Source organism: Gossypium raimondii, chromosome 3 (assembly GCF_025698545.1).
Source record: "Gossypium raimondii isolate GPD5lz chromosome 3, ASM2569854v1, whole genome shotgun sequence".
Taxonomy (NCBI): domain Eukaryota; kingdom Viridiplantae; phylum Streptophyta; class Magnoliopsida; order Malvales; family Malvaceae; genus Gossypium; species Gossypium raimondii.
In genome coordinates, this window is record NC_068567.1 from 59391663 (window position 1) to 59416777 (window position 25115).

Genomic DNA, 25115 nt, shown 5'->3' on the forward strand with positions numbered 1-25115 from the left:
TCTAAAAAACGTAAAAATTATCAAAAAATCAAACAAAGAACATACCTAATTTAATCTTTTAATTGCCGAAAATACAAAGCTCGAAATTCTCTTTTCTTTCTCACGTCTCGGCAGAATAAAGCCATTTGCATGGCTATATTATGTTTTATTTAATTTAATTATAAGTTATTATACTTTTTACCATTTTACCCTTAATGCATTATCATTAAAATCCACCTAATCTTGTCCAATATTGTCCACCACTATTATTAATGGTATAATTGACATGCAAGTGCTCCAAATTTTCATTTTACATTAATTTGATGCCTTCAACAAAAAGACCTCAAAATTTTTCACGTTACGCGATTAAGTCTTTTTATCAAATTAAGCACACAAACGATAAAATTTTTACACGAGATTTTCACACGTATTTATTCACATACTGTAAACACTAAAAGAAATTTTAAAATATTTTTCTGACTCAGATTCATGGTCCCGAAACCACTGTCCGACTAAGGTCTAAACCGGGCTGTTACATATATCATATGCTCAAAATGATTGAGTAAAATGATTGAGTGATGGATGAGAGATTTATGCTCAAAATAAGCTACTTGGAAATATTTGTTGAGGAAAAGAAAAGTTTAGATCTCACATTGGTTAAATACCAAGTACGAAATGTGTATATATATGAGAATCCACTTGAAGGATGCTTGAATAACTAAGCTTGAAATTTTGTCTTGTGCATAGGAGGTGTAGATCCAAACCCATTGGAGTCGGCACCACTTGTATAGTGTGGGTGATGCAAAATGTTTGGACTAATTGGGCCCAAAATGGTTCTAAATTTTAAATTTTGAAAAGGAAAGTAACCAAATTACTGAAATTAAAAGTACAAAAAAAAGCAAATTCCTATTTTATGAAGAGTACGAGAACTTATGACATATTTTAATCCTAATTATGGATAAACAATGCAACTATAGTAATACTGTTAACCCTTAAATAGGAAGATAAAAAGAAAATGTTCATACTAATGGATTCGGGTTCCAATGCACGAGATCTTGTAGCACTTACCAATGAGGCTCTATCAATTAGTATTACACAGAAGAAATCAATTATTGGTACACTAATACAATTAGATAGGTAGGGAATTCTTATTTGTACAAATGGTACTTTGAGCTTGGAATGAGCATGAAGAAATTAACGATACTTCTTTATCTTTTGAGTCTGCTAGATTGGTCGCTCAAGACCTTTGGTTTCTACTCGGATCCGATGAAAAAATAGGATCACTTATGGGTTTGTTGAGAATGATTCTAATCAAGTTCATGGCCTATTAGAAATAGAAGGCGCTCTGGTGGGATCCTCACGGACAGAAAAAGATTATGGTCAGTTTGATAATGATCGAGTAACATTGCTTCTTTGGTCCGAGTCGAGGAATCCCTTATATATGATGCAAAACAGATCTTGTTTTATCGTTGATCAGAGAAATTTCTATAAAAAATACGAATCGGAGTTTGAAGAAGGGGAAGGAGAAGGAGTACAAAACCCGCAACAAATAAAGGAAGATTTATTCAATCACATAGTTTGGACTCCTAGGATATGGTGCCTACCTATGATAATTTCAACCAAACTAAAACTTGGTTAGCAACTATATTTGTTGTAACGCATGAAAAAAAACTATTGATACACCCTGATTACTGGCACTGTCTCTTATCCGCACAATAAGGCGTCGCCGAAGGTGTGGCCGATGGATTCACCGTGACCTGTGTTCTTTCCTTTCGAGTTGCGGACATGAATTTCACCATCAACGGTTTTACCTTCTCGGTAGTCTTGATGATAATCAAGAATAATACTCGATAAAAAACAACCATTGCAAACAAGATAGCAAGATCAACCCACTTAGAGTATGCCGTTTCAAAATGCCAAGTTTGCTTCAAAATTTCTTCACCAGTAATGGTTGGCGACCCTCCATTTCCAGCTTCAACATTGGGAAAAGTCAAGCCTAGAAACTCGTTCTTAAACATTCCCTGATAGGCATATTTGTGGAACGCGATGTGGTAGAAGGGATATTTCAACAACGGCTTAGGAAGATCAGTGGGTAGTCGGAAGAATCCGCCGACCAAGATCATTATACCTTGAATTCCAGCACCTACTATGATTCCCATCAGGAAATTGGGTACCACACTTGCCACAATCATCATTAAGCTCTCCACCAACATCATGCAAGCGAATAATATGATGACGAAGAACAAGAAATGCTGATATCCATGGTGAAGTCCTGGAAGGAAATATGTAATTGCGCCTGGAATAAGTGCGACCAGTGCCAAGAATGGCAGAGCAGATAACGTATTTCCGATGACAAAGGGAGTGACACCGTAGTGCCCATTTAGTCTTTCACGTTCGAATACCTTCATTTCCTCGACAAAAGAAGGGAATCCACCAATGGCCATGAAGGTTAGAAATGATGCCACAAACATCATAAGTGAACCTCTAGCCTGCAAAAAAAAAAAAACTTATATGATCACTTGCAGTGTTGAAATCGATCAATCAGTATTTTGTATTCATTTACGAACCTGGATTGATCCATTGTCCATCCCGATGTGGCTAAACACAGAGCCAAGTACAATAGAAAGTGAAATGTAGATACCTAGACGCAACCAGTAGTAGCCAAGGTCACGAGACATGTTTGTGAAAGATCTTCTGGTAAGGACATGGCATTGGGTGAAGAACCCAGACTGCCTATTATTTTCCTCCAATGCTCCACCACCCTGACATGAAAATCCAACATCCAATATGTTTAATGCCTTTTGGATTATCTATTTTAGATTCTGTTCAGAGAAAAAAATAATGAGCTGTTATAAACCTGACCAACCTGTTTACAAATCTGAGCTACCTCTTTCTGAGCCATTTGGTATATATCTGAAGACTTATATGACTTCACCAGGATATCAATAACTTCCAGTGTGGGGATTCCATTAGCAAACCCTTGCTCAATATCCTGTTTAAAAGAACAAAACATCATACAGGATACTTGATGTACATTAGGAAATATTTGTAGACTAGTTACCAACCCATATTGGGCTCACGGTCTTGACCAATATCATACCTTGTCAAAATCCTTATTGATGGTTTTGAGGAAGTGATCAGATGGATTCTGGTGACTTGGGCAAGGGAATCCATTTAAAGCAAAAAACTACATATTTTAGAAAATAGGATAGGTTAGTTTGTTTTGCCAACTCTCTCTTTATGTATATGTTATACTAGTGAAAAAGAACATACTTCATTTGCTGCAGAAACAGGACCAAAATACACAGTTTTGCCTGCAGATAAAAGGTAAAGATTGGTGAATAGTTGAAACACTTCAGCGCTAGGCTGATGGATGGATGCAATGATTGTTCTTCCAATATTGTCTTTCTGATTCAGGCTTGCGATTCTGCTCATCACATAATATGAAGCCGCACTGTCAAGGCCACTAGTTGGTTCATCCAAGAACAAAAGCTTAGGGCGTGTTAATATTTCAATGCAAATACTAACTCTCCTCTTTTGGCCACCGCTTAGTCCTTTAGCACCCCACCCACCAATCCGAGTATCCATGGCGTCTTGCAGACCCATTTCTCTGGTCGTCGTTTCGGCTCTCTCCTTCTTTTCTGAATTGGCCATAGTATCCGGTAACTGGAGCTGAGCAGAGTAGTAAACAGCTTCTCTTACAGTCAGTGTTGTAATCAGCGCATCGTCTTGGGTTACATATGCCTGCGGTGTGATCCATGGTAGTAATTTAATTTGCATGCAATTAAAAAGGGAACTTTATAATGAAATTCATTATTATGGAATTTCTCCTTACAGATGTTCCATAAGCCAAGGCTTGTTTACGTCCATTGATAAGAATATGTCCTGCTTGGCTTGTGTTGGGACCCTGTCTCCCTGCTAAGGTATCAAGAAGTGTGGATTTGCCACAACCCGAAGGACCCATTATGGCCAACAGCTCACCAGGGCGAGCGTAACCAGTCAGGCCCTGAAGGATCGGTCTTCCACCAGCAACCGTGACCGACAAATCGTCCCAAGTCAAGAGAACACCATCCTCCATAAACCTGTTACTTCGGCATCCATTGTTACTCGCTGGCGTTGGATTAAGGTTTTCAACCTCGAAGGTAGCATGGGTTTGTGATCTACCCTGCACTGGTTCTGACTTACGAAAGGAAGCTGCCATAATTAAGAAAACAAAAAGAAACTGAGGTCAGAAGGAGTTAAGACTGAGGTTAAATGTATATGCTATATTTATAATGGGATCTTCCACTCCAGGTCTTACATGTGCCTAGTCGTGTAAGGTTTTTTCCCCCAAGAATCGTGTAAGCTTTTGGTATATATCATATTTTATAAATGATTTTTAATGAAATAGATGATTAATTTAATATTTTTAATTTTTCTTTAAAAAAAAAGTCTACCTCTTGTCTTTACTTATATAGAGTACTGCTTAAAGATTTTAGCTTTAATATCAGAATAAAAGTCTGAGTATAAATCAGTTATTTAAAATACAAATATGCATTTAAAAATAACACACATGATATTTGAAACTAATCGTAATAACACATACGGAATTGTATGGAATTGAAATAAAATATAACTTTAATTGTGAGTAAAAAGAAATTTAATTAGTTAAATATATTAGATTAAGAATATTAAATGTTATTATTATTTTCTTGAGTTGGTATCGAGTTGGCTTATGACACCAACTCAATTAGCAACATTATCAATATATACAAATAATGTAAGTGAAACAAATCATGTAATAACATTAAAAAGTATAAAATATTAAAATAAAACTTTGGTGTAGGTGGTAAATTTTTTTATAAATGTTAGTGACTAGTAATACGGGTTCAGATCTACACATTTACAATCTTATTATTAGTTAAAAAACATAAGAAAAGGTAAAAGTACCCTTATAATAATATAACTTTTAAACTATGTAAGGATGTTTTAGTAATTTCATACACTAAGATGGTGTCTAGTTGACTCGGGACACCAACACAACCACACACTTAAATAATAGGATAGATTAAATAATGGTATAGATATACACAATTGATGGAGGCAATAAAGTATGCATAATAAAATTTAAATGTAGAAATATATCAAAATAAAATTTTGGTTGAATGGTAAATTGAAGGAAATTTGTTAATCTAAATGGCTTGGTTTCAAATTCATCATAGGCATATTTTTATTCTTTTTTAATAAAAAATATTAAAGTACTTTCAAATAATATAATTTATTTTAAATGCGAAATGACATTAAAATAATTTTCCTAACTGAGTTGAGATCCGGTTGCTGTAAAGGGCTTTATAAATAGTATAGGCTAGAAACTTTATCGCACGTGTCTGCGTATAAAACCACATGTTTAGAACACATATTTGTGCTTAAAAATAACATACAATAAAAAAATAAAAGGTACGAAGGTAATAAAATTTGCATAATAAAATAAAAATGTATAAAAAAAATACAAAATAAAATTTTAGTTAAGTGGCAAATTTAAAGTTATACGTATTGATATGGGTTCAAATCCAATCATAAGTATATTTTAAAAAAATAAGAAGAAGACTAAAATGCCCTTGAATAATATAATATGAAAGGGTATTTTTGTAATCTCTCTAACTGAATTGGTGCCCGATTGACTCATGGCACCAACTCAGTCAGGAGTTTAAATAATAGTATAAATATATAATTGACAGAGGGAAGGGAAAAACTAGAAAAAAAATTTTGAGGGGTCGAAATTAAATTGTAATTTTTATAATAGTAAAAATACAATAAATTTTTATATTTTTAGGAGAGCCAAAGTGTAATTTTACTTTTATTAATTTATAATTTTAAAATTTTTAAAGGACTTAAATGAAAATAAATTCATTTTAGGGGGTCGGGGCCCTGCCAATCCCCTAGCTTTGTCCCTAAATACAGGTAATAAAATGTACATAATAAAATTTAAATGTAGAGATATATTGAAATAAAACTTTGATTGAATGGTAAATTGAAGATTTTGTCAATTCAATTGGTATAGGCTCAAATCTATCATAAATTAATATTTTTTTAAATAAAAAAATAAAATACTGTCAAATAATATAATTTATTTTAAACGACATTAAAATAAATTTTTTAATTGAGTTGGAGCCACTGATGTTTTTATTTGAATATCAAAACATCCTTTCACCATACGAATGTATGGATGAGGTTATCTTTGGCTGCATCAAATATTCTTTGAATTATGAACATAAAATCAGCCGAAGCCAAAACTGATTTTTTCTAATGAGTTAAAAGTCAAATTGTAAAGGTACCATAAAACCTAATTGGTGACTGGTTATAACTGATTCACCTGTCACATTGAACGTGCAAGTAATAGGAGAAAATTAAGACGCGACTCGTGTTTCACGTGGCCATGTTTTCCACGGTGAGAGACGCCTCCCCATGTTTTTAATTGCGCTTCAAACGTCCTGAGGTCCTTCATGTTTCATCAATCAATCTCAAGCCACCCAACTTCTATTCGAATTCGAAAACCTAGACTTTGATTAGTTCGATTTAATTAGAATAATAATTAATCGAGTTAATTTGGTGTCATTAATTACATGAAAATGCACTAAAACTAGTAAAATGTTGAATTTAAAAATAAAAAAGCTAATTAGGTATTTTAAATTTTAAAATGATATAATAAGAGGGTTATACCCTCCTATGACACCAATCTCAACCTCACACCCTCGTCAGGAGAATCGTGAAAGCATTGCGTCACATAAGATGAAATCGCATGATCCGTACAAGATTCCCTCATCAATCCTATTTAAAATATATTAATTTTGTTTACTTGTCAGTGCGTCACCTATACAACATTAATTTTATTAATGTTATTTAAAAAATATAAAAAAAATCAACTTTTAAGTAGATGTATTAAAAGAAAATTTAATTAAGCTTTTGATCAATAAAAAAGCTACTAGCCTTTTTTTAAAAAAATTCTTTAAAAGTTACTTAATTGTTTTAAATAACATTATTTTTAATATAATTTTATAAATAAAATATTTTTTTCACTCAAAGTGTGATATCTAATATATAAAGTTTACATCTTATTGCAGATATAACCGGCTAAATAGGCCATATATGCCAATTTTTTTAATTGGCTAAATAGATCCTTTTTTTTTAATATTTAGGAAAATAGGTCAATTTTAGAGTGTGCGTGTGAAAGTGCATCCAGCTGGATGCAGTTTTTGCACAGTTGATAGGAAAACTCATCCAGTTAAGCCCGCTTTCACACACACTCTCCAAAATTAATCTATTTTCTTAAATATTAAAAAGAAGACCTATTTGACAAATTAAAAAAAATCGACATATATTACCTATTTAGCAGACATAACCTTTTAGTAACCATACCATATTATGACAAATAAATAATGGAAAAAATTAGTAAACCAATTTTTTATTAAAAATAACAACAGGAAAATGAGGTATAAAAAAAATACAAATAATTATATATTTATTAAACTGACAACATCTAATTCATGGAATTCATATATATACATTAATATTAGTGCTTTTTACGTGTTTTTAATTGTTCTTGAATTTTTAATTATTGTTATAAACTAAACAAATAAATACATAAAATAGAAATTCATGGAGAAGAAAAGTATTATAAAAGGCCGGACACGGCATTTGTAAGGGAGGCCCATACCATGTTCTCATGTCCTACATAAAACGCGGCAACATAAAGCCAAAAATATTTTAGGTGAATATATTAAATGTTACCTAACTTTTGTATGAAAATTCAATGTGGTACTTGTAAATTTTTGTTCTAGCCTAAAGTAGTAGTTAAAATTTTTCGGCCAACCGGTAGTTAACATGTGTTTTTCTAAAGTCACATTTTCTTAAATGGGTTAATTTTAATATATTTCGTATTTGAGGCGGATTTAGGGGGCTGACACGGCTCAACCCCCTTAAAATGGAAATATTTCCATTTAGTCCCTTTAAATTTTTAAAAATTTTAAATCAGTAAAGGTAAAATCCTAAAAATCCTAAACCTTAAACCCTAAACCCTAAAATCCAAAAACCTAACGTGGGGAAAACGGGCAAATCGCGTCCCCAGGGGCGCGCTACGTGGCAACAAATCGCGGTTACGTAAGCGCGCTTTGCTGATGTGGACACAAATCGTGCTTTCGTGGACGCGATTTGTTACCACGTCAGCAAAGCGCGCTGACGTGGCCGCGATTTTCTAGCACGTCCCCTGACATCGCGCTGACGTGGACGCGATTTAGGGGAAAATGGCTCATTCCGGTAAATAATAAAATACCGGCCCGTTTCGATAAATTAAAAAAAAGTGACTTTTTTTGGTATTTTGCCCGTTTTCATGTCCCTACATTAAACGCGGCAACATAAAGCCAAAAATATTTTAGGTGAATATATTAAATGTTACCTAACTTTTGTATAAAAATTCAATGTGGTACTTGTAAATTTGTGGTACTAGCCTAAAATAGTAGTAAAAATTTTTCGGGTAATTTACCAATAAAGGCCGTTTTTTTTCAAAATTTACCGAAATGGGCCGATTTTTTAATTATTTACCGGAATGGGCCATTTTCCGCGAAATCGTGTCCATGTCAGCGCGATGTCTGGGTACGTGTCAGGACATCGCGTCCACGTCAGCGCGATTTGCTTACGTGGACACAAATCGCGCCTATGAGGACGCGATTTGCTGACGTGGATGAACAGTTTATGTTTTTAAGCTTGGAAAACTTTGAAAGGCCATAACTTTTCGCTCGGTTGTCCGATTGAGACGATTTTTTTTTATTTCGAATAAATTTTTGAGATCTACGACCGACAAACAGTAAAGGCGGTTTGCAGCTTTTGTCGAAAAAGATCCTTTTGCCCTAAATTTCAATTTTTCGGTTTAAAATTAAATTTTAAACATTCAAATCATTATTTTCCTTATTTATTTGAAGTAAAACCGTATATTTTTTACTGAATTGTCTTATATCATCCTGTTATAGGTATAAGTCACTCATTCCACTTTTGAGAAGTTCCTAAAGTTTTCCATTTTATTCAATTTAGTCCCTAAAACCTATATAGTCATATTTTCAAATCTATGCTTCGTTTTTCAATTAAAATTCAATTTCATCCTTCCATAACATTAAAATATTCTTAAATACAAAAATTTTGTGCTAATTTTGAAATAATTACACTTTAGTCCCTATACTCATAACTAACAAATTATACTTTACAAATTAGTCCCTATTCATCTCTAAGCAGTTTGTCAGCGCGTAGATCTCGAAAAGTTATTCCAAATAAAAAAAATCGTCTCAATCGGACAACCGAGCCAAAAGTTATGGCCTTTCAAAGTTTTTCAAGCTAAAAAATATAAACTGTTCATGCCACGTCAACAAATCGCGTCCTCTAGGGCGCGATTTCCATCCACGTCAGCAAGTCGCGCTGACATGGACGTGATTTCCTGGCGCGTACCCTGACATCGCGCTGACGTGGACGCGATTTCGCGGAAGATGGACCATTCCGGTAAATAATTAAATAGTTGGCCCATTTCGGTAAATTTTGAAAAAAAAGGGCTTTTATTGGTAAATTACCCAAAATTTTCAGCCAACCGGTAGTTAATATGTGTTTTTCTAAAGTCACATTTTCTTAAATGGGTTAATTTTAATATATTTCCTATTAGAGGCGGATTTAGGGGTTGACAGGGCTCAAGCCCCCTAAAATGGAAATATTTTCATTTAGTCCCTTTAAATATTTAAAAATTTTAAATCAGTAAAGGTAAAATTGCACTTTGACTCCCCTAAAAATGATAAAAAATTGATTTAATATTTTAAAAATTATAAAAATATAGACAATTTAATTTTAACCCCCTAAACTTTTTTCCTGGCTTTGCCCTTGTTTCGTATTAATTTCATATATATATAATATATTATAACATTAGATTATGACATATTCACGATATGAGTAAAATTATGTAACAAAATTTATGAAAAGTTAAAATGAAAATTAAATGTGATTTTAATTGAAATGGTAAAGTTGAATTTATAAATGCAATTAGGTCTCCGATTCAAATTCCATCATCTATATGTATTTTTCTATATACTAGAACATACCCATAGCTCCTCCCCAACCCATAAATAGGAGGATAATGCGCTTCAGCACACTCGAACCCACGTCCTCTTACATTGGCAATAATGTCCATACTAATCAGGTTAAGACTCAATCAACGTCAGTGTTTGTTTTTTAAATTGAAAGGGATGATTTTTTGTTTGTTTGTTTATTAAAAAATAAAGTGAGATTTTATTGATTTTGAACTTAATTAAGACATGATATTTTTTAAAATAGATTTCGGTGTTTATGGTTAAACCTATTAGTTTTCAATCATATAAGGTACTCATAATGGGTCAACATGGGAGATAATGCGCTTCAGCGCACTCGAACCCATGTGATTTAAAATTAATACTAAACATATAAAAATTAACTCAGTTATAAAAATGTGATTCGACAAAGAAAGAACACATGTTAGGCTGTGGATTGGTTTGCAATTTTAAACTTAACAATGTTAAACTTAGGTACTATTTTATTTAATAGGAACATAAAATAAGTACCTAATTGAAACAAAAAAATATAGATATCATATTGAACTTTCATGATAAATTCAGGTGTCATTTAATATATTAACCCTTATTATTACTAGTGTTAAGTGCCGCACTTGTGCTAGGGATTCATAATTTGATAAATTTTAAAATAAAATTTTAAATTATACATTATTAAAATTAAATTAAAAACATTAAATTAATACATTTTCTATGGCTAGTGTCGAAACCTTTTTGGGAAATCGGCTTTTTATTTTAAAATAAAAATGGGATTCGCCACCAATTACTTTTAAGAGGCATGATCGGGTCATCTCGTAATTTGATCATTTTAATAAGAGGTTTGGTTTATTAAAACAATATTTTTCGGTCTACAAAAATATAGAAAATGAGTTCGGGAGTTGGTTACACACGAGGAATGATTAACACCCTCATTGCGCCCAAGATTGGTACCTAGTTGATTACTTGGTGTCTTTAGTGTCGAAAATTGAAAATTTGAGGAGATTTTAAAATACGATCATTTGTTAAAATATTACTTAATTAAATTAATTTGCGCGAAAAGAGACTTATTTTAAGTTAATCGAGAAGAAAGGATTACGTCCCATAAGTTAAGACATAATGCCTTGGATCCTTGAAAACGAGAATAAACGCTAAAAATTTTATTTTTTTTAAATATATTCAATTATCTCGATTTTAGAAAGAAATCATATTCCGTAAGTTAGAACATGACTTTTCTAAATTCAAAATAATGAACATTGGCCTCGGTTTAAAAAAATTCATTTTATGCATTGTGCCAAGTTGAATATAAAATTTAAAGTACTGTGTATTTAGCTTATCTAGGCATAATATAAAAATACATAAATATGTTTAAAAACAATTCATGATGTAGTTATAGCAAAATAAAATAAAATAAAATGAAAACGCGTAAAATGAAACGATGATATACGAAAAAATAAAAATATCATACTAGTAAATGATATAACCATAATAATAATAAAACACCAAATAATAACGATGACAATGATCATATTATGATCACCAATTCTAATATTAATTAAATAATAATATAAAATAAATAATTATAATAACGATAATAATAACAATAATACAATAACAACAAATGAGTAAATAAAATGCGTAAACAATCCATTTTAAATATATAAAGAGTAATAAATAAATAAATAAAATAATAAAATAATAATAATGATAAAGGCATAAAAATAATGCTTCAATAAAAGAAAATAAAAAATTATATATTAAAAAATAAGTAATAATAGATAAGTAAATAAGTAAATAAATAAATAAATAAAAGAATTAAAATAAACAAAGGACTTAATTGTAACTTAAATGAAATTAAAAGGGTAAATCAGAATGAAATAAAGGGGCCTAATTGTAATAAAATAACCAAATAAGGACTAGATCAAAATTTAAATGAAATTTAGGGGCGTAAATTGTAAAAAATAAAAAAAGAATAGGGGACCAAAATGAAACGCACTGAAATAAATAGGGACTAAATGGGAAAATATCCCAAAGCTCCTGGACACGTGTCCTTCTCTAGAAGGTCAGCAGACTGAGGACTAAATTGAAACAATAAAAAAATTAAATGGTATAATTTCTAAAAGAAAAATAAATGTATTAGGACCCAATTAAAACAACTTAAAAGGCATAAGGACTGAGAGTGAAATAGCCCATTTTTAAAAAAATACGCAGATCCCATTTTTTATATATATTGTGTTAGAAATGTTTTTAAGAGAAATTCATGTCATCATTTTAATCGAAATGGTTAAATATATTAATTATTTGGACTAACTAATATAATTGTAAAAGTAGAAGACAAAAGTTGTCAAATTAAAATATAAAGACTAAGTCCCAAATGTGATTTTAGTAGGGATATCGAAATTGCAATTTTACCATTATCTTATAATGATTAAAGAAAAGAAAAAGGAGCCGTATCGTTTAGTTATTCCAAATAGTTACCACACGTAATAATTTTGGTAATTATTATAAATTGTTTTAGAAAAGACTTAGTCCAACTTATTAGGCTAAAATATTTTTTGTTAAATAATAACTTTAAAAATACAGTAAAAATACTAAAATATTTTGATTATTTATTTTCATTCTTTTGGATTTTGTGCAATTAATCTCGTGTTTATTATTGGACAAGAGATTGGATCAAATAAAATTATTTTTCAAGGATTCTTACGTGATCTATTTACCTTATATCTTGATATATGCAATTCAAGAATATATGCGTTGATTTTATGATTTTTGTATCATTCTATTAAGGATGATTGATTTAAGCAAATTAAAATGGACTTACTTTGGAGATTTTTTATTTATTCGAACTTTACGGAGTATTTGTAAAGCCTTTTATGAGATTTTGATTGTAATTGATCTTTATATTAACAAGTCTTAAACACTTATATATTTGAAGTTTGTGCAAGTTAGAACTAACCATAGTTGATAGAACTTACTTGTTCACTGCGGAATTTGTAATTGAGAATTTATTGAGAGTGTAAAACAAATTTGTTACTTGGTTTTATAACTATAAGTTTGTAGGGGAAGAATTTAGAGGTAAGTGATCTAGATCTTCAACCACAAAAGTGAAGTTATTATGCGAGATGTGATAAAGACTTACATCACTTGTTGTATTGGGATTAAAAATAACGGATTTACTCACTCAAACATAGGAAAATTGAATTGCATAAACAAACTTTTATCTTTTGTTTTTGTTTTGTTTTATGCAATGCTATCAGGAGTATTCACTTCCACTATCACTTCGATTACGCATTTTATTTTTCTTAAACAATTATCGGTTATAGATTCAGGTCAAAAAAGTCTTAATATACTCAAATTTTATTCGCTAAATAGCTTGAGCTCGAGGTGAAACCTTAATCAGCTTATCAGTTTATTCAGTTTGAATACTCAAAATAAAAAATTGAATCGAAAATTATTTTAATTTATTCTGTTTATTTTGTTAATTTAACCAAAATTTTGTAGCGGGCACAAATTAAAATTAAAAACACATTCCCAGAAAGGGAAAAAAATGTGTATGATTTTTAAAGGGCGGAGATAGGGGCATAGGCTTGTTAGGTAATTAATTATTTTGGAACGTTTAAAGTTTTAGCCTTTTAGGTAATCATTTCTTTTAAAGGTTAAATTGTACTAAATCTAATATATTTACTTTTTATACTTTAATTTTATTAATTTTATTTTGTATATTATTCTAATTTTAAAATTTTAATCTTCACCAAACGATAACTATTAAATTCATTAAATCAAGTTATGTTATTTCCAAAATTTGATGCACCAAGCATATTATCATATATGTAGTGTTACGTTAAGGTATTATTTCCACATTTTACTCATTAAAAATGCAATTAATGGATTAATGACTAACATTTGTGTCAAGACTGAAATTTCAAATTTAAAAGGCATAAGAACTTAGAATGATCCAATTGGAGAATATGTACAAAATCTACAACTGTTTGCATTGTACATGACTAGTAATTGAATTTAACCAAACAAATTGAATTGCTACTGTTTGGGGTAGAATTAAAATTTCAAAAGTACAGGGACTAAAATTGATCAAATTTAAAAAAAACAAATTTTACAACTTTTGTAAATTACAAGTAAACTTTAACATTTTAAAACGTTTATATATTAATGTTTAGTGAACATTTGAAACTTTTTTACTTAAAATAAATAGTTAAAAATTTTAAATTTACATCAAATTTGACATGTATAATATATATGAATGAAATATGATAGTTGGATCATTAAAATATATCGTATAAAAATATACAAAAGGGTGTAAAACTACTAGTTTAGCGGTGTAAGTAGATCTTACCCCCTAAAAATATATCATTTTTGAAAAAAAATCAAAACAAATAAAATGGGCGAATTTAAAATGGGCTTAGATTAACCATTTATAAATATGGACGGATTCAAATTGTAACACCCCTAGCTCATCTTGATCGTCGAGACTGAGCTGCAGAATGCTCCATTACAAAATGGAACAGTTATAGACATTTAATAGATAATTCAAATAAAAATTCATTATTTATCATGATATAAGTTATTCAGAACAAATTTAAACCTTTTCCGAGCTTAATACGAGTTTGCGTGAGCTTTAAAGTTAACTCGGGATCGAATAATGACAAAACCGCAAAGATTTCAAAAGTTCAAAACGACGTCGTGACGTGAGGGAGTTCCTCGTCATGACGTCGCCAAAACAATTTATCACTGCATGGTGTCGATCCACTTGACGTCGCAATGTCATTCACTGTTTGGCCTCGTTAAGACGACGAAGTTCATCGTCTCAACATGACATTACAGGCATTTTCTCATCAGGACGACCACTATATGTCATCGTGACGTGAATTATGTTTTTGGTACATTAAGTTCATTTGATTCTTGCTTCAAATCAAGGTCCCTTTAGATGGGCAGTGCGTTTACCTGCGGTTAGTGTAAAAATAGTGGTGGTGGTGAGATTAGACACTGTAGTATGAGACAAAAATAAAACTAAACGCACCGCAATGGAGATAAACACCCATCCAAAAGGGCCCTCAACCATTCAATTAGGCTAAAGAAATGCTTTTAACATAACATATAATCACATAATCAATCCACGAAACCAATGTCACATTTTGCACCAATTCACAGCAAGTGTACACAAATCATTCCAAACCATTTCGTCTACTTAAGCCATTTCATGTCACTTAACTTTTCAAAACAATAAGTTGACTTAAGCATACCAAACTCATTATATTTGTCAATCCATATGAGCATGTCACTATGCCAAAACTATAAACATGAACAAATCATATTACCATAAGTTACTATACGTGTTCAAGGTCAACTAAGTCTTACAAATAAGTAACATTTCATACAACTTGACACTCCTAAGTACATGCCACATATAACCAAGTTCAACAACTAAAAGTCCACTGAATTAGGAGATGGATAGTGTAAGCTCTTCGAGGATTCAATCGACACATTCTGAAGCCAAAATCTACAGAAATAGGAAAAGCAACGGGGTAAGCATTACAGGATGCTTAGTAAGCTTATATGAATATAAACAGTTAACTTAACTCATATAATAAGTACATAGGTTAAACTAATGTGTATAGCCAAAATTTACCTAATATATCAAAACATAATCACAAAACAATGAGCTTGATTCATATTCGATTACATAAGTATGCTCAAACTTGTTATCAAATCCTTTACTTTTCCATACTTGATCATTTAGTTCGTAACACATAATTTCCCTTTTCATATCATATAAGTTACCCGATGAAACATCGTAAAAGAACTCAATACACTGGTATCAATCTCGTTTGATGCTTGTCCGAGCTAAACATATATATATCCATTTGTGTCAAGTTACCTGTCTAGGCTAAACCTTTTATTGGCACGTCAAGTAGCTTGGCCAAAGTTGTAATGTATAGGTTAGGTTACCCGTTCGGACTAAACCTTTAAACGACCTCGGGTTGCTCGTCCGAGTTGAATATATATTAGTGTCAGGTTACCCGTCCGGGCTAAACCTTTATTGATACATTAGATAGTTGGCCAAAGTTGTATATACATGTAAGATTACACGTCTGGGCTAAACCTATAAAACGACATTAGGTACTTACTTGTCCGAGCTAAACCTGTGTCACATGTATCTTTGAGTCTGCAATAAATGTTGGATCTCAAAATCATCAAAAATAAACATGTAATCATGTATACAATACATTAACAAGGTTTCATCGGGGGTAATTCCATCATGTAAGTTCATATTCAACTCTTTACAATTCAGTCCAAATCTCACAATTTAGTACTAAGTTATAATTAATTCAAAATTTAACAAAACATACATATGTCCATAATATAATATCCATAAGGATTAAAACATAATTACACCATATGAACTTACTTGGGAAAAACAACAATCGATAAGGTGTCAAAGACTAATCCGCAATTTTTCTTTTTCTACGAATATCCTCCGATTGGTTTAAATCTCAATCTAAATCATAATTTAATTCAATTATCAATCCCAAACATCATTTAACAGCATACTATAGCTACATATTAGTTTAATTTCATTTTAGATTTCCTTCAAGTTTTACATTTTATTCAATTTAGTCCCTAAAATTGAATTTGCCATAACTTTCAAATTTGAGTTTCGATTTCAAAACGATCCCAATTTAATCCTTATATAGCTCTCTAATATCTAAAATTACATAAATTTAAACTTAATTTGAAAATATTTACACTTTAATCCCTATGTTCAAAACTAACAACTTTCACTTTACAAATTAGTCCTTTTTCATATCTAAGCTTAAAATCTATCAGTTTAGTAACAAAAGTTTCAAGATTCAACAATGGAAACTTTTATAAACTTTAACAGTTTTGGAAAATAGCCCCTAGGTTAGCTAAATCAAGCTTCTAGGATCTCAAAAACATAAAAATTACAAAAAAAAAAAAGACTTGAAATCTCTTACCAATTTGAAGAACAAAGCTTGAAAAATTAAAGAAACCTTTCTTTCTCCCTTGGATGGTAATGGAGATGAAAATAGATGGAAGATGATAATTTTTTGTTTTAATTTAACTTATAAAGCTTAGTAAAATATTAAATATTAAGATCTTTTAGTTTAATCTTAATTAATCTATTATTAATCATGTTTAACTCTTTTAATATGCATGACAACATCATCATCCACCAAATATTACTAAACATTGGTCTAATTGCTTAATTAATCCCTTGACAACTTAAAATCTATAGAGATTAACTTTTACAACTTTTACGATTTAGTCTTTGTACCTTAATTTAACTATTTATTCAAATAAATAATTGTACCAAAATTCAATATGATGCTAAAATAGTCTCATAAATATTAAATAATAATATTAATGACTCGATCATCGAAAAACAAGATTTTAAAACCACTATTTTCGATACCACTGAAAAATAGATTGTTACACGAATAAAATTTTAGATCGATATTTCAAGAAGGATATGTTAATATAAAAATCAACTATGCTTTTTTTTTATAAAACAACTTTGAACGTTATGAATATACGAACTATAATCCAAACAACTTTCTTCTTCGATCTTCGACATTGACCGTCAATTCAACTTGGATCTAAGGTATGTTCTTCTACTCGTTGATGCATATTCAACTCACTGATAGTCAAATCGTTGCTTAGAGTTTACTAGCGAAACTTTAAAAAAAACTTAACAACCTAGTGACTTAAATAAAAACTTTTGAATAATTCAGTGACAATTTCGTAACTTTTTGAAGTTAAGTGACCAAAACGTAAACCAAAAGTTTAGTGAAATTGGGTGTAGTTTACCCTTCTTTTTTCGTATATACGTTAGATCCAAATTATTCATTTGATAAGTATAAATATGTTTAAAATAATTTGATCAATGTTTTAAATATACTAACTAGGACAGAGCTAGAAATTTGTTTTAAAAGGGCTAGAAATGAATTATAAGTTTTAGAGAGTCCAAAGTGTAATTTACACTAACTTATAATTTAACAAAATTTAAAGGTACTAAATGAGAGATTTATCATTAGGGGGACAGGCCCCTACTTGTCCCCTTGTCTACGGCTCTAATACTAACAAAATGACCTAATTTAATGATATTAACACTCTAAGAAGTTAATAAGAATAATTAAAGTTTGAAGCCTAATTAAGAATTTAAACTAGAGAGGGTGTTTGTTGCAATTAACCCTGTTTTAAAAAAGTCTTCTACACTGTTGGTTGGAAATAAAGCATCAAACTGAGCCTTTTGTAATGAAAACAACATGTATATATTCAAAAAGAGAGAAAAAAAAAACATGTATACACACACACACATATCTATATTATGTAAGAAACTGGTAACCTAACCTAAACAAAGAATTGCACATATGACAACAATAATCATTAGCTACAAGTATCCAATGGAAGCAGCCAACGTAGAAAAATTTTTGCAATGGGCAGTGGAGGGGTTACAGTTGGAGATTTCAACTAACAAAAAGTAAACTACAAAAGCCTCAAACATGTCTATTAAGTCCACACCTCCATCATCTGCCTCTCCTACCTTCTCTGCAACTTCCATGGCTGAAACCAAGAGGATCTTCACTTTCCTGCTAAGGTTCATAGCCTTTTGCACCACACTTTCAGCTGTTATTATAATGATTTCTAGCCGTCAAAGAGCTACTGTTTTGGTGTTCTCGTTTGAAGCTAAATACTCGGATACACCAGCTTTTAAGTGAGTCATTTTCTTTCTGGTGGAGGGTGCCCACAAAGGGCAATCATCCCCACTCTTTTGATGTTAATGTGTGACTGAAAACTTGTTGTATTTGTAGGTACTTTGTTATTGTAAATGCAATAGTAATACAATAATAATACAAATTATAAATAATATATGTTTGATAAAAATAGAATTAAAATTAACTAAACACAAAAATATCAAAATATATCTAAATCTAAATCAAAATAAATTTAAACAAAACACACCCAAAATAAAATTAAAATAAAAACTAGCTAAAAATGTCAACTTTTACTACCCCCAGCATGATTAAAACAGCTGAAATATATAGGTCCACCAATGGTACTAACCCACAAAGTGATTAAATTTCATGTGAATATTAAACTTCACTCACCACCACTGCCTCTTTCTTGGTTTCATGTTTGGACTGAAAAGTACCTTAATTTCCTTTGCATTTGCCCTCAATTAAATTATATGACAATTCAACTAAGTTCCCATTGCACCAATCACATTAATAGCTTATAACTTCGGATAATAACATTTATACGAGTGATTGATTAATTTTTTTCAATCAATTCGGTCAAAATCAATTATTTCAATTTAATCGGTTTAATCAATAACCAATGGGCTATCTTGCTAGACTCGCAAGGCTTCAACTACTCACCTAGGTTTTAAGAAATTTGTTTAGTCTATAAATGGACTAAAATTTTGCACAACTCAATGTAGGTCCCATTGGATTGGAGCTTGAATCATTAATAGACTCAAGAGGATTTCCATCACCCGTTTTTGCTTCAAAAATCCTTTTGGGAGCACGTCAACATCTCAATACAACTTTTAAATTATTTATAATTTTCACAATGAAAGTTAAATTGTTTTAGGAGGTGAAAATTGAATTATAAATTTTTATATTATTATTATTTTAAAGGAATTAAATAAAAATATTTTTATTTTGTGAGATAGAGTATAAGCCTATTATATATTAATTTTTATTTTTTTATTTGAAAAATTTTCACTAAGAAGTTTTCTCCTTTCTATATTCACCTTTGGTAATCTATTTAATCTATAAAACGATGTTCGAACTTTTATCTTTAATATAATTGAATTAACAAGGAAATAATATTACATTTATGTTTGAATTGATATATATATATATATATATATAGTCTAATAATGGAAATTAGGGGTGTTTATTCGGTTAACCGACCCGAAATAATATTAATCGAATTAATCGACCTTTCAAAATTTTTAACCGTTAACCGAACCGAAATTTTTTCAAAAAAAATTAACCGAACCGAAATTTTTTCGGTTAATTCGGTCGGTTAACCGAATTAACCGAAAATTATATATTTTTTATTTTTGGTTAAAAATTAACCGAATTAACCGAATTAACCGAATTGAATCACTACATAATTAAATTATTTTTAGACTTTTAGACTTTAGTTTTAGTTTTAGAATTTTATTTTTATTTATTAAATTATTTGTAATTTTTATGATTGGGTTGGGTTGGGTTGAATACTTGGGTTTGGATTGGGTTTAGGTGAATAGTGGGCCTATTTATATATTATAATTTTATTTATTAATTTTTCGGTTAAACCGAAAAAATTCTGTTAACCGACCGGTTTCGAACCTAATTAACCGTTAACCGAAAAATTAAAAAATAATTAACCGACTCCCGATCGAAAAAAATCGATTAACCGACCGATTAACCGAATTCGATCAGTTAACCGAATTTTTTCGGTTTTACCCGAATTTTGCACACCCCTAATGTAAATATGTTTGGACCCCATTTTCAACCTTAAGCTTATTGCATGGTCACGAAGTTATCAAGATTAAGGTTACATCATGGAAGAAAATATTTAAGGTTAGGTTATTTATTATTTTCTATGACATGATGTCGACATTATTGTCTTACCATTTCACTTTTATTTTTTTTTATCTATTTAATTTTTTTATAACTTTACATCATGCATGGTTTATTTGATTTTCTTACCTATACTTTTTTTATTCTTTGGGCAAATTACACTTAATATTGTTATTAAATTACTACTAAGTTTATGTTTTGGTCATTTAACTTTAAAAAATTACAAAATAGTTATTAAACTATTTGAAAGTTTTTATTTCAATCACTGAACTATTCAGACAGTTTTATTTAAGGCATTGATCTGTTAAGTTTTTTTTGTCAAAACAGTCCGACTAGTAATCTCCAAGAGGCAATACAACGATCGGCTCGATAGATCAGTACCCAATGATGAGTAGAATAACATACCTAAGATTCAAGTCGATCTGACGATTAATGTCAAAAATCGAAGATAAAAGAGAAGTAGAAGTGATTTTTTTAGTGTAAATGGTACAAATAAAGAAGGTCAACAATAGCGATTTTAACCGTTCAATGATTTAATACTTTACTGTCATGCCTTGACCTTAATTTTGATCTTAAAAATTTTAATCCACTTAAACTTAAACCTGAAAATTAATTGTATACCCTATCCCGATCCAACTTGGCCCAAGTTCAAACCTTTTCTTTTGAAATTGTGATTAATTATTTAAAAAAATTGGCACCACTTCCCATTGGTTTTGATGTGTTCATTTTTTTTTGTTCAACACTGAAATTGTTGTGTTCATGGTTTACTTTTGGAGCTATTGTTATTTTCAATAAAGATCATGCTAAACATGATTTGGGAAAATAAATTTTAAAAAAATTAGTGTGAAATGGGAGTAAAGGTGATAAAATGAAGTTGATAGTGATAGATTTTAAAGATTTTTAACCTATTTAATATTAAATATGTAGAAGGGTAAATTTATAAATATCTTAAGGCAGGGCGGGGTGGTTTCACGCTAAACTCAATCCAATAATTTTATGAAATTAATCTATCTCGCCTCAAAACTCAATTTAAAGAAAACGACCCTAAGATCAACTCGGAACTCGTGGATTTTAAGTTTTTTTGCCATATCTAGAGGAGAGTAGGGATGTTCAAACATAGATAAACTTTATTGACAAAAGAAGAGAAGCCATATAACTCTCTTCAGTAATAAACATCACAAAGTATGCACAACCAATGGGAAACTATGTAACACAATCAATAATATCATAAAATGTTTTTCAAATAGGATAGAAGATTCAATGTGATATGGCCACAATGAGGAAGAACAGTAATGAGAGTGTCAATTTGGTTATGGTGCTTCTATTCGATGATGATGATGGTGATCCATCTTCCTCTGAGGATGGTTGATGGGTGTCGAATCCACCAATATAAACCTACACCTAATTTTGCAATTTTAAAGTATAGGGAGTAGGGTAGATCCCTCAGAGACTGGATTTACTGCAAATTGTTGCTCTCTTGACCAGATTTATGTCGGGGCAGTTATCGTGCCCAAGAAATTTGGGGGGAGGATAAAATCGAAAACCTTGAACCTGAAATAAATAAATATAATGCGTAAAAAGTAAAAGCTGGAAATAAATAATAAAAAGCAGTTAAATAAATCTGAAGAAAAATTAATTAAAATAAGCTCAGCTTTAGGCATAGATTTTTCCTCGTCTTTGAACCGATCCTCGAAATTAGATGAACTCCTCTTTTCCAATAAGCTAGTTATAACTACCAAGGACGCCTCAGACACCAACTCTTCCTTGTGTAAATTAGTTATGGAACGTCCAATAACTAACCCTTACCGATCGAACAACCATGAAACGTTCGTGATTTAGAACTCCGACAGCTTTGCGTTCTAGAAGAGCCTAGCTCGAACCAATGCCCTCTACCGCGTGAGACATTTAAATTCGGTTACTACTTCCCTTGACAGAACCAAACAGCAATCTCCACTTAGCACGCCAATGTGTTCACAGAAAACCGATTAGAAATGTTCCTTTCGAAATTCCAACTGTACGTCTAACCACACTAAATCAAACGACGTCTTTTTTGACTTAGGGTCTGTTTGATTGACGAAATTGATTTTTCGGAAAATCATTTCCAACTTTTCCAGCGTTTGATTGGCGGAAAATATTTTCCATTTGGAAAATGAACTCCAAAACAAGGGAAAATGGGTTACATTTTAGGGAAAATGTCTTACCCTTTCAATTTCCGTAAGACATTTTCCGTGCTCTCCTCTCTATCGCCTCCTTCATTCCTTCCTTCATTTCCGTAGAAAATTGCTTCATTTATCGATTTTCCAAGAACTTGTTTTTTAATTATTCAATACTTATTTTTTAACACAATTACAAATAATTTATTTGATATTAGTTTTTTTCAATTTATAATGATTAATATTGTAGCTTAATAATTGAGTATTATTATAAATAAATCAATGCAATATATGTAAAAATAATTTAAAATATAAAAATTTATTAATATATATTAATATATGTAAAACAACTTTTCCGAAAAATATTTTCAAAAATCACCAAGCAAGAAAATATTTTACAGATTCAATCAAACACTAGAAAATATTTTTCAAGAAATCATTTTACGAAAAAGTAAAACATTTTCCAGAAATCATTTTACGGAAAATATTTTACTGGCAATCAAACAGACCCTTAATGTCGATCTGACTTTGTGAGTTGACAAAATCATACTCTTAATCCGGAGAAATAATAAGTACTGGAATTTAGGAGTTAATTTGCTCGGGTGCGTAACTCACGGGTTTTGACGAGGCTAATTCCGGCCTAAAGCTGAAATGGATACTTAATAAAAAAACTTGGTAATTAAAAACTTGATTAATGACTTGATTCAAGACTTGATGATAAAATGAACAAAGTAGTCCACTATTTATACTAGTGGCTTTGCTAAATTAAGAGCCAACTAGTATAGAAAATCAAGGAATAAAATATTAAAAATCCCTACATAATCTCCCACTAAGTCAACAAAAATTTCAGCTAATTAATCTTGAAAAAATTATGCTTTGGTCCTCCTTCTTTGCTTCTTTCTTCAATCTAGCCCAATTATCTTCTTTTTCTTCTATTTAGCCCCAAATTGCACCCCTGCACAAAATTCAACAAAAACATGGAAAAATTAGTGGTGCACTCTCATAAATTAACCAATTTAATTACATAAAATATGTAACTTTAGCATTTAATCAATGGTACAGTTTTAGATCCACCTTCTGCACCAACTTTCAATATTTATCAATCAACATACTTATAAAGGATTGGGGTAACTATTTTCATGCTATATCTCTCTCTGTAGCTATGTGCAAGATATGAATGTTGGACGTGAGTACTTCAACGGAAATGAGGAATTAAAGTAACATAGGCTTAAAGGAAAGGTTGATCAAGGCAATAACAATGATATACCTGTAGGGATTGTACTCCCAGATTCTGGTGATCCAACTGGAGAGTCTGCAGGCGCTGGAGAAGCACGTTATAGTAATAAGCAGACAAGCATGGTGTTAGCAGAATATATAGCAGATTGAGTAAATTACAATTATCTCTTAAGTACTTAAACAACTGTTTTTTTATTTTGGTTTCATATATGCAAGAATGAGATTGAAAAGGAACACATAGATAGGTTAATTGCAACCATACCATTACAGGCACTGATGGGTGGAGTCTGAACATTGCATGCGCTAGGTAAGGCCAAAGCTTGAGTCCGGTTGACGTTGATCCCCAGCGACAAACCACCACCATTAAGGACCTCACACAAGCATTGGGGTGACGAACGCACGACACTGGCAAGCTGTGTGCAGCATTGTTGAGACGGGGTCGACGAGTTTCCCGCAATGAAATTGAGGCAAGGTGACATGCTGACAATACAGTAGTGCAACCTGATTGAGCTTTAGCTCCCGCAGAAAACATGACCATTAGGACCATGATAAAACATGTTGCAATCTTCATGTTTGCCATTACTTTAATTTCTCTTGGTTAGATAAAATTTCTGGGAATTCTTTAAGGACTTTGCAATGGAACATATTCAAATAGGATTTGAATATTATCCTAAACCCTAAATCAAACCTGTTCAAGTAGGATTTGAGTTTGATTATTAGTTAAACATATTCGATTTAATTCAGTTTTCAATTTACAAATTTAAAACTGCATTTATCCGAATTGAACCATTTTTTTTTGCAGCGCCCCGTGGTGCAACTTAAATTGAAACAATCAAAAAATTAAATGGTATAATTTCTAAAAGAAAAATAAATAGAATTATGACCCAATTAAAACAACTTAAAAGGTGGAAGGACTGAGAGTGAAATGGCCCATTTTTAAAAAAAACACGCTGATCCCATTTTTTATATATATTGTGTTAGAAATGTTTTTAAGAGAAATTCATGTCATCATTTTAATCGAAATGGTTAAAGATATTAATTATTTG

The 25115-nt window shown here is 30.9% G+C and overlaps 1 protein-coding gene and 1 pseudogene across 2 annotated transcripts; both read right to left on the reverse strand.

Annotated features, from left to right (window-relative positions):
• Positions 1-1529: 1529 nt before the first annotated feature.
• On the reverse strand, positions 1530-4369 carry LOC105795087 (ABC transporter G family member 1). 2 transcript variants are annotated; one of them, XM_012624556.2, is made up of 7 exons: positions 4280-4369; positions 3815-4173; positions 3253-3723; positions 3080-3166; positions 2846-2971; positions 2547-2741; positions 1530-2468 (listed from the first exon to the last, which is right to left on the reverse strand). In XM_012624556.2, exons 2-7 carry the CDS (start codon positions 4055-4057, stop codon positions 1668-1670), a joined length of 1923 nt encoding a protein of 640 aa, XP_012480010.1. In that variant the 5' UTR covers positions 4058-4173; positions 4280-4369; the 3' UTR covers positions 1530-1667. The 2 variants fall into 2 exon arrangements, with proteins under 2 accessions (XP_012480010.1, XP_012480009.1); XM_012624555.2 differs by lacking the exon at positions 4280-4369 and having other exon boundaries at positions 3815-4235.
• A 14126-nt stretch (positions 4370-18495) lies between these two features.
• LOC105795091 (non-specific lipid transfer protein GPI-anchored 5-like) lies at positions 18496-24649 on the reverse strand (annotated as a pseudogene).
• Between the last annotated feature and the right edge of the window lie 466 nt (positions 24650-25115).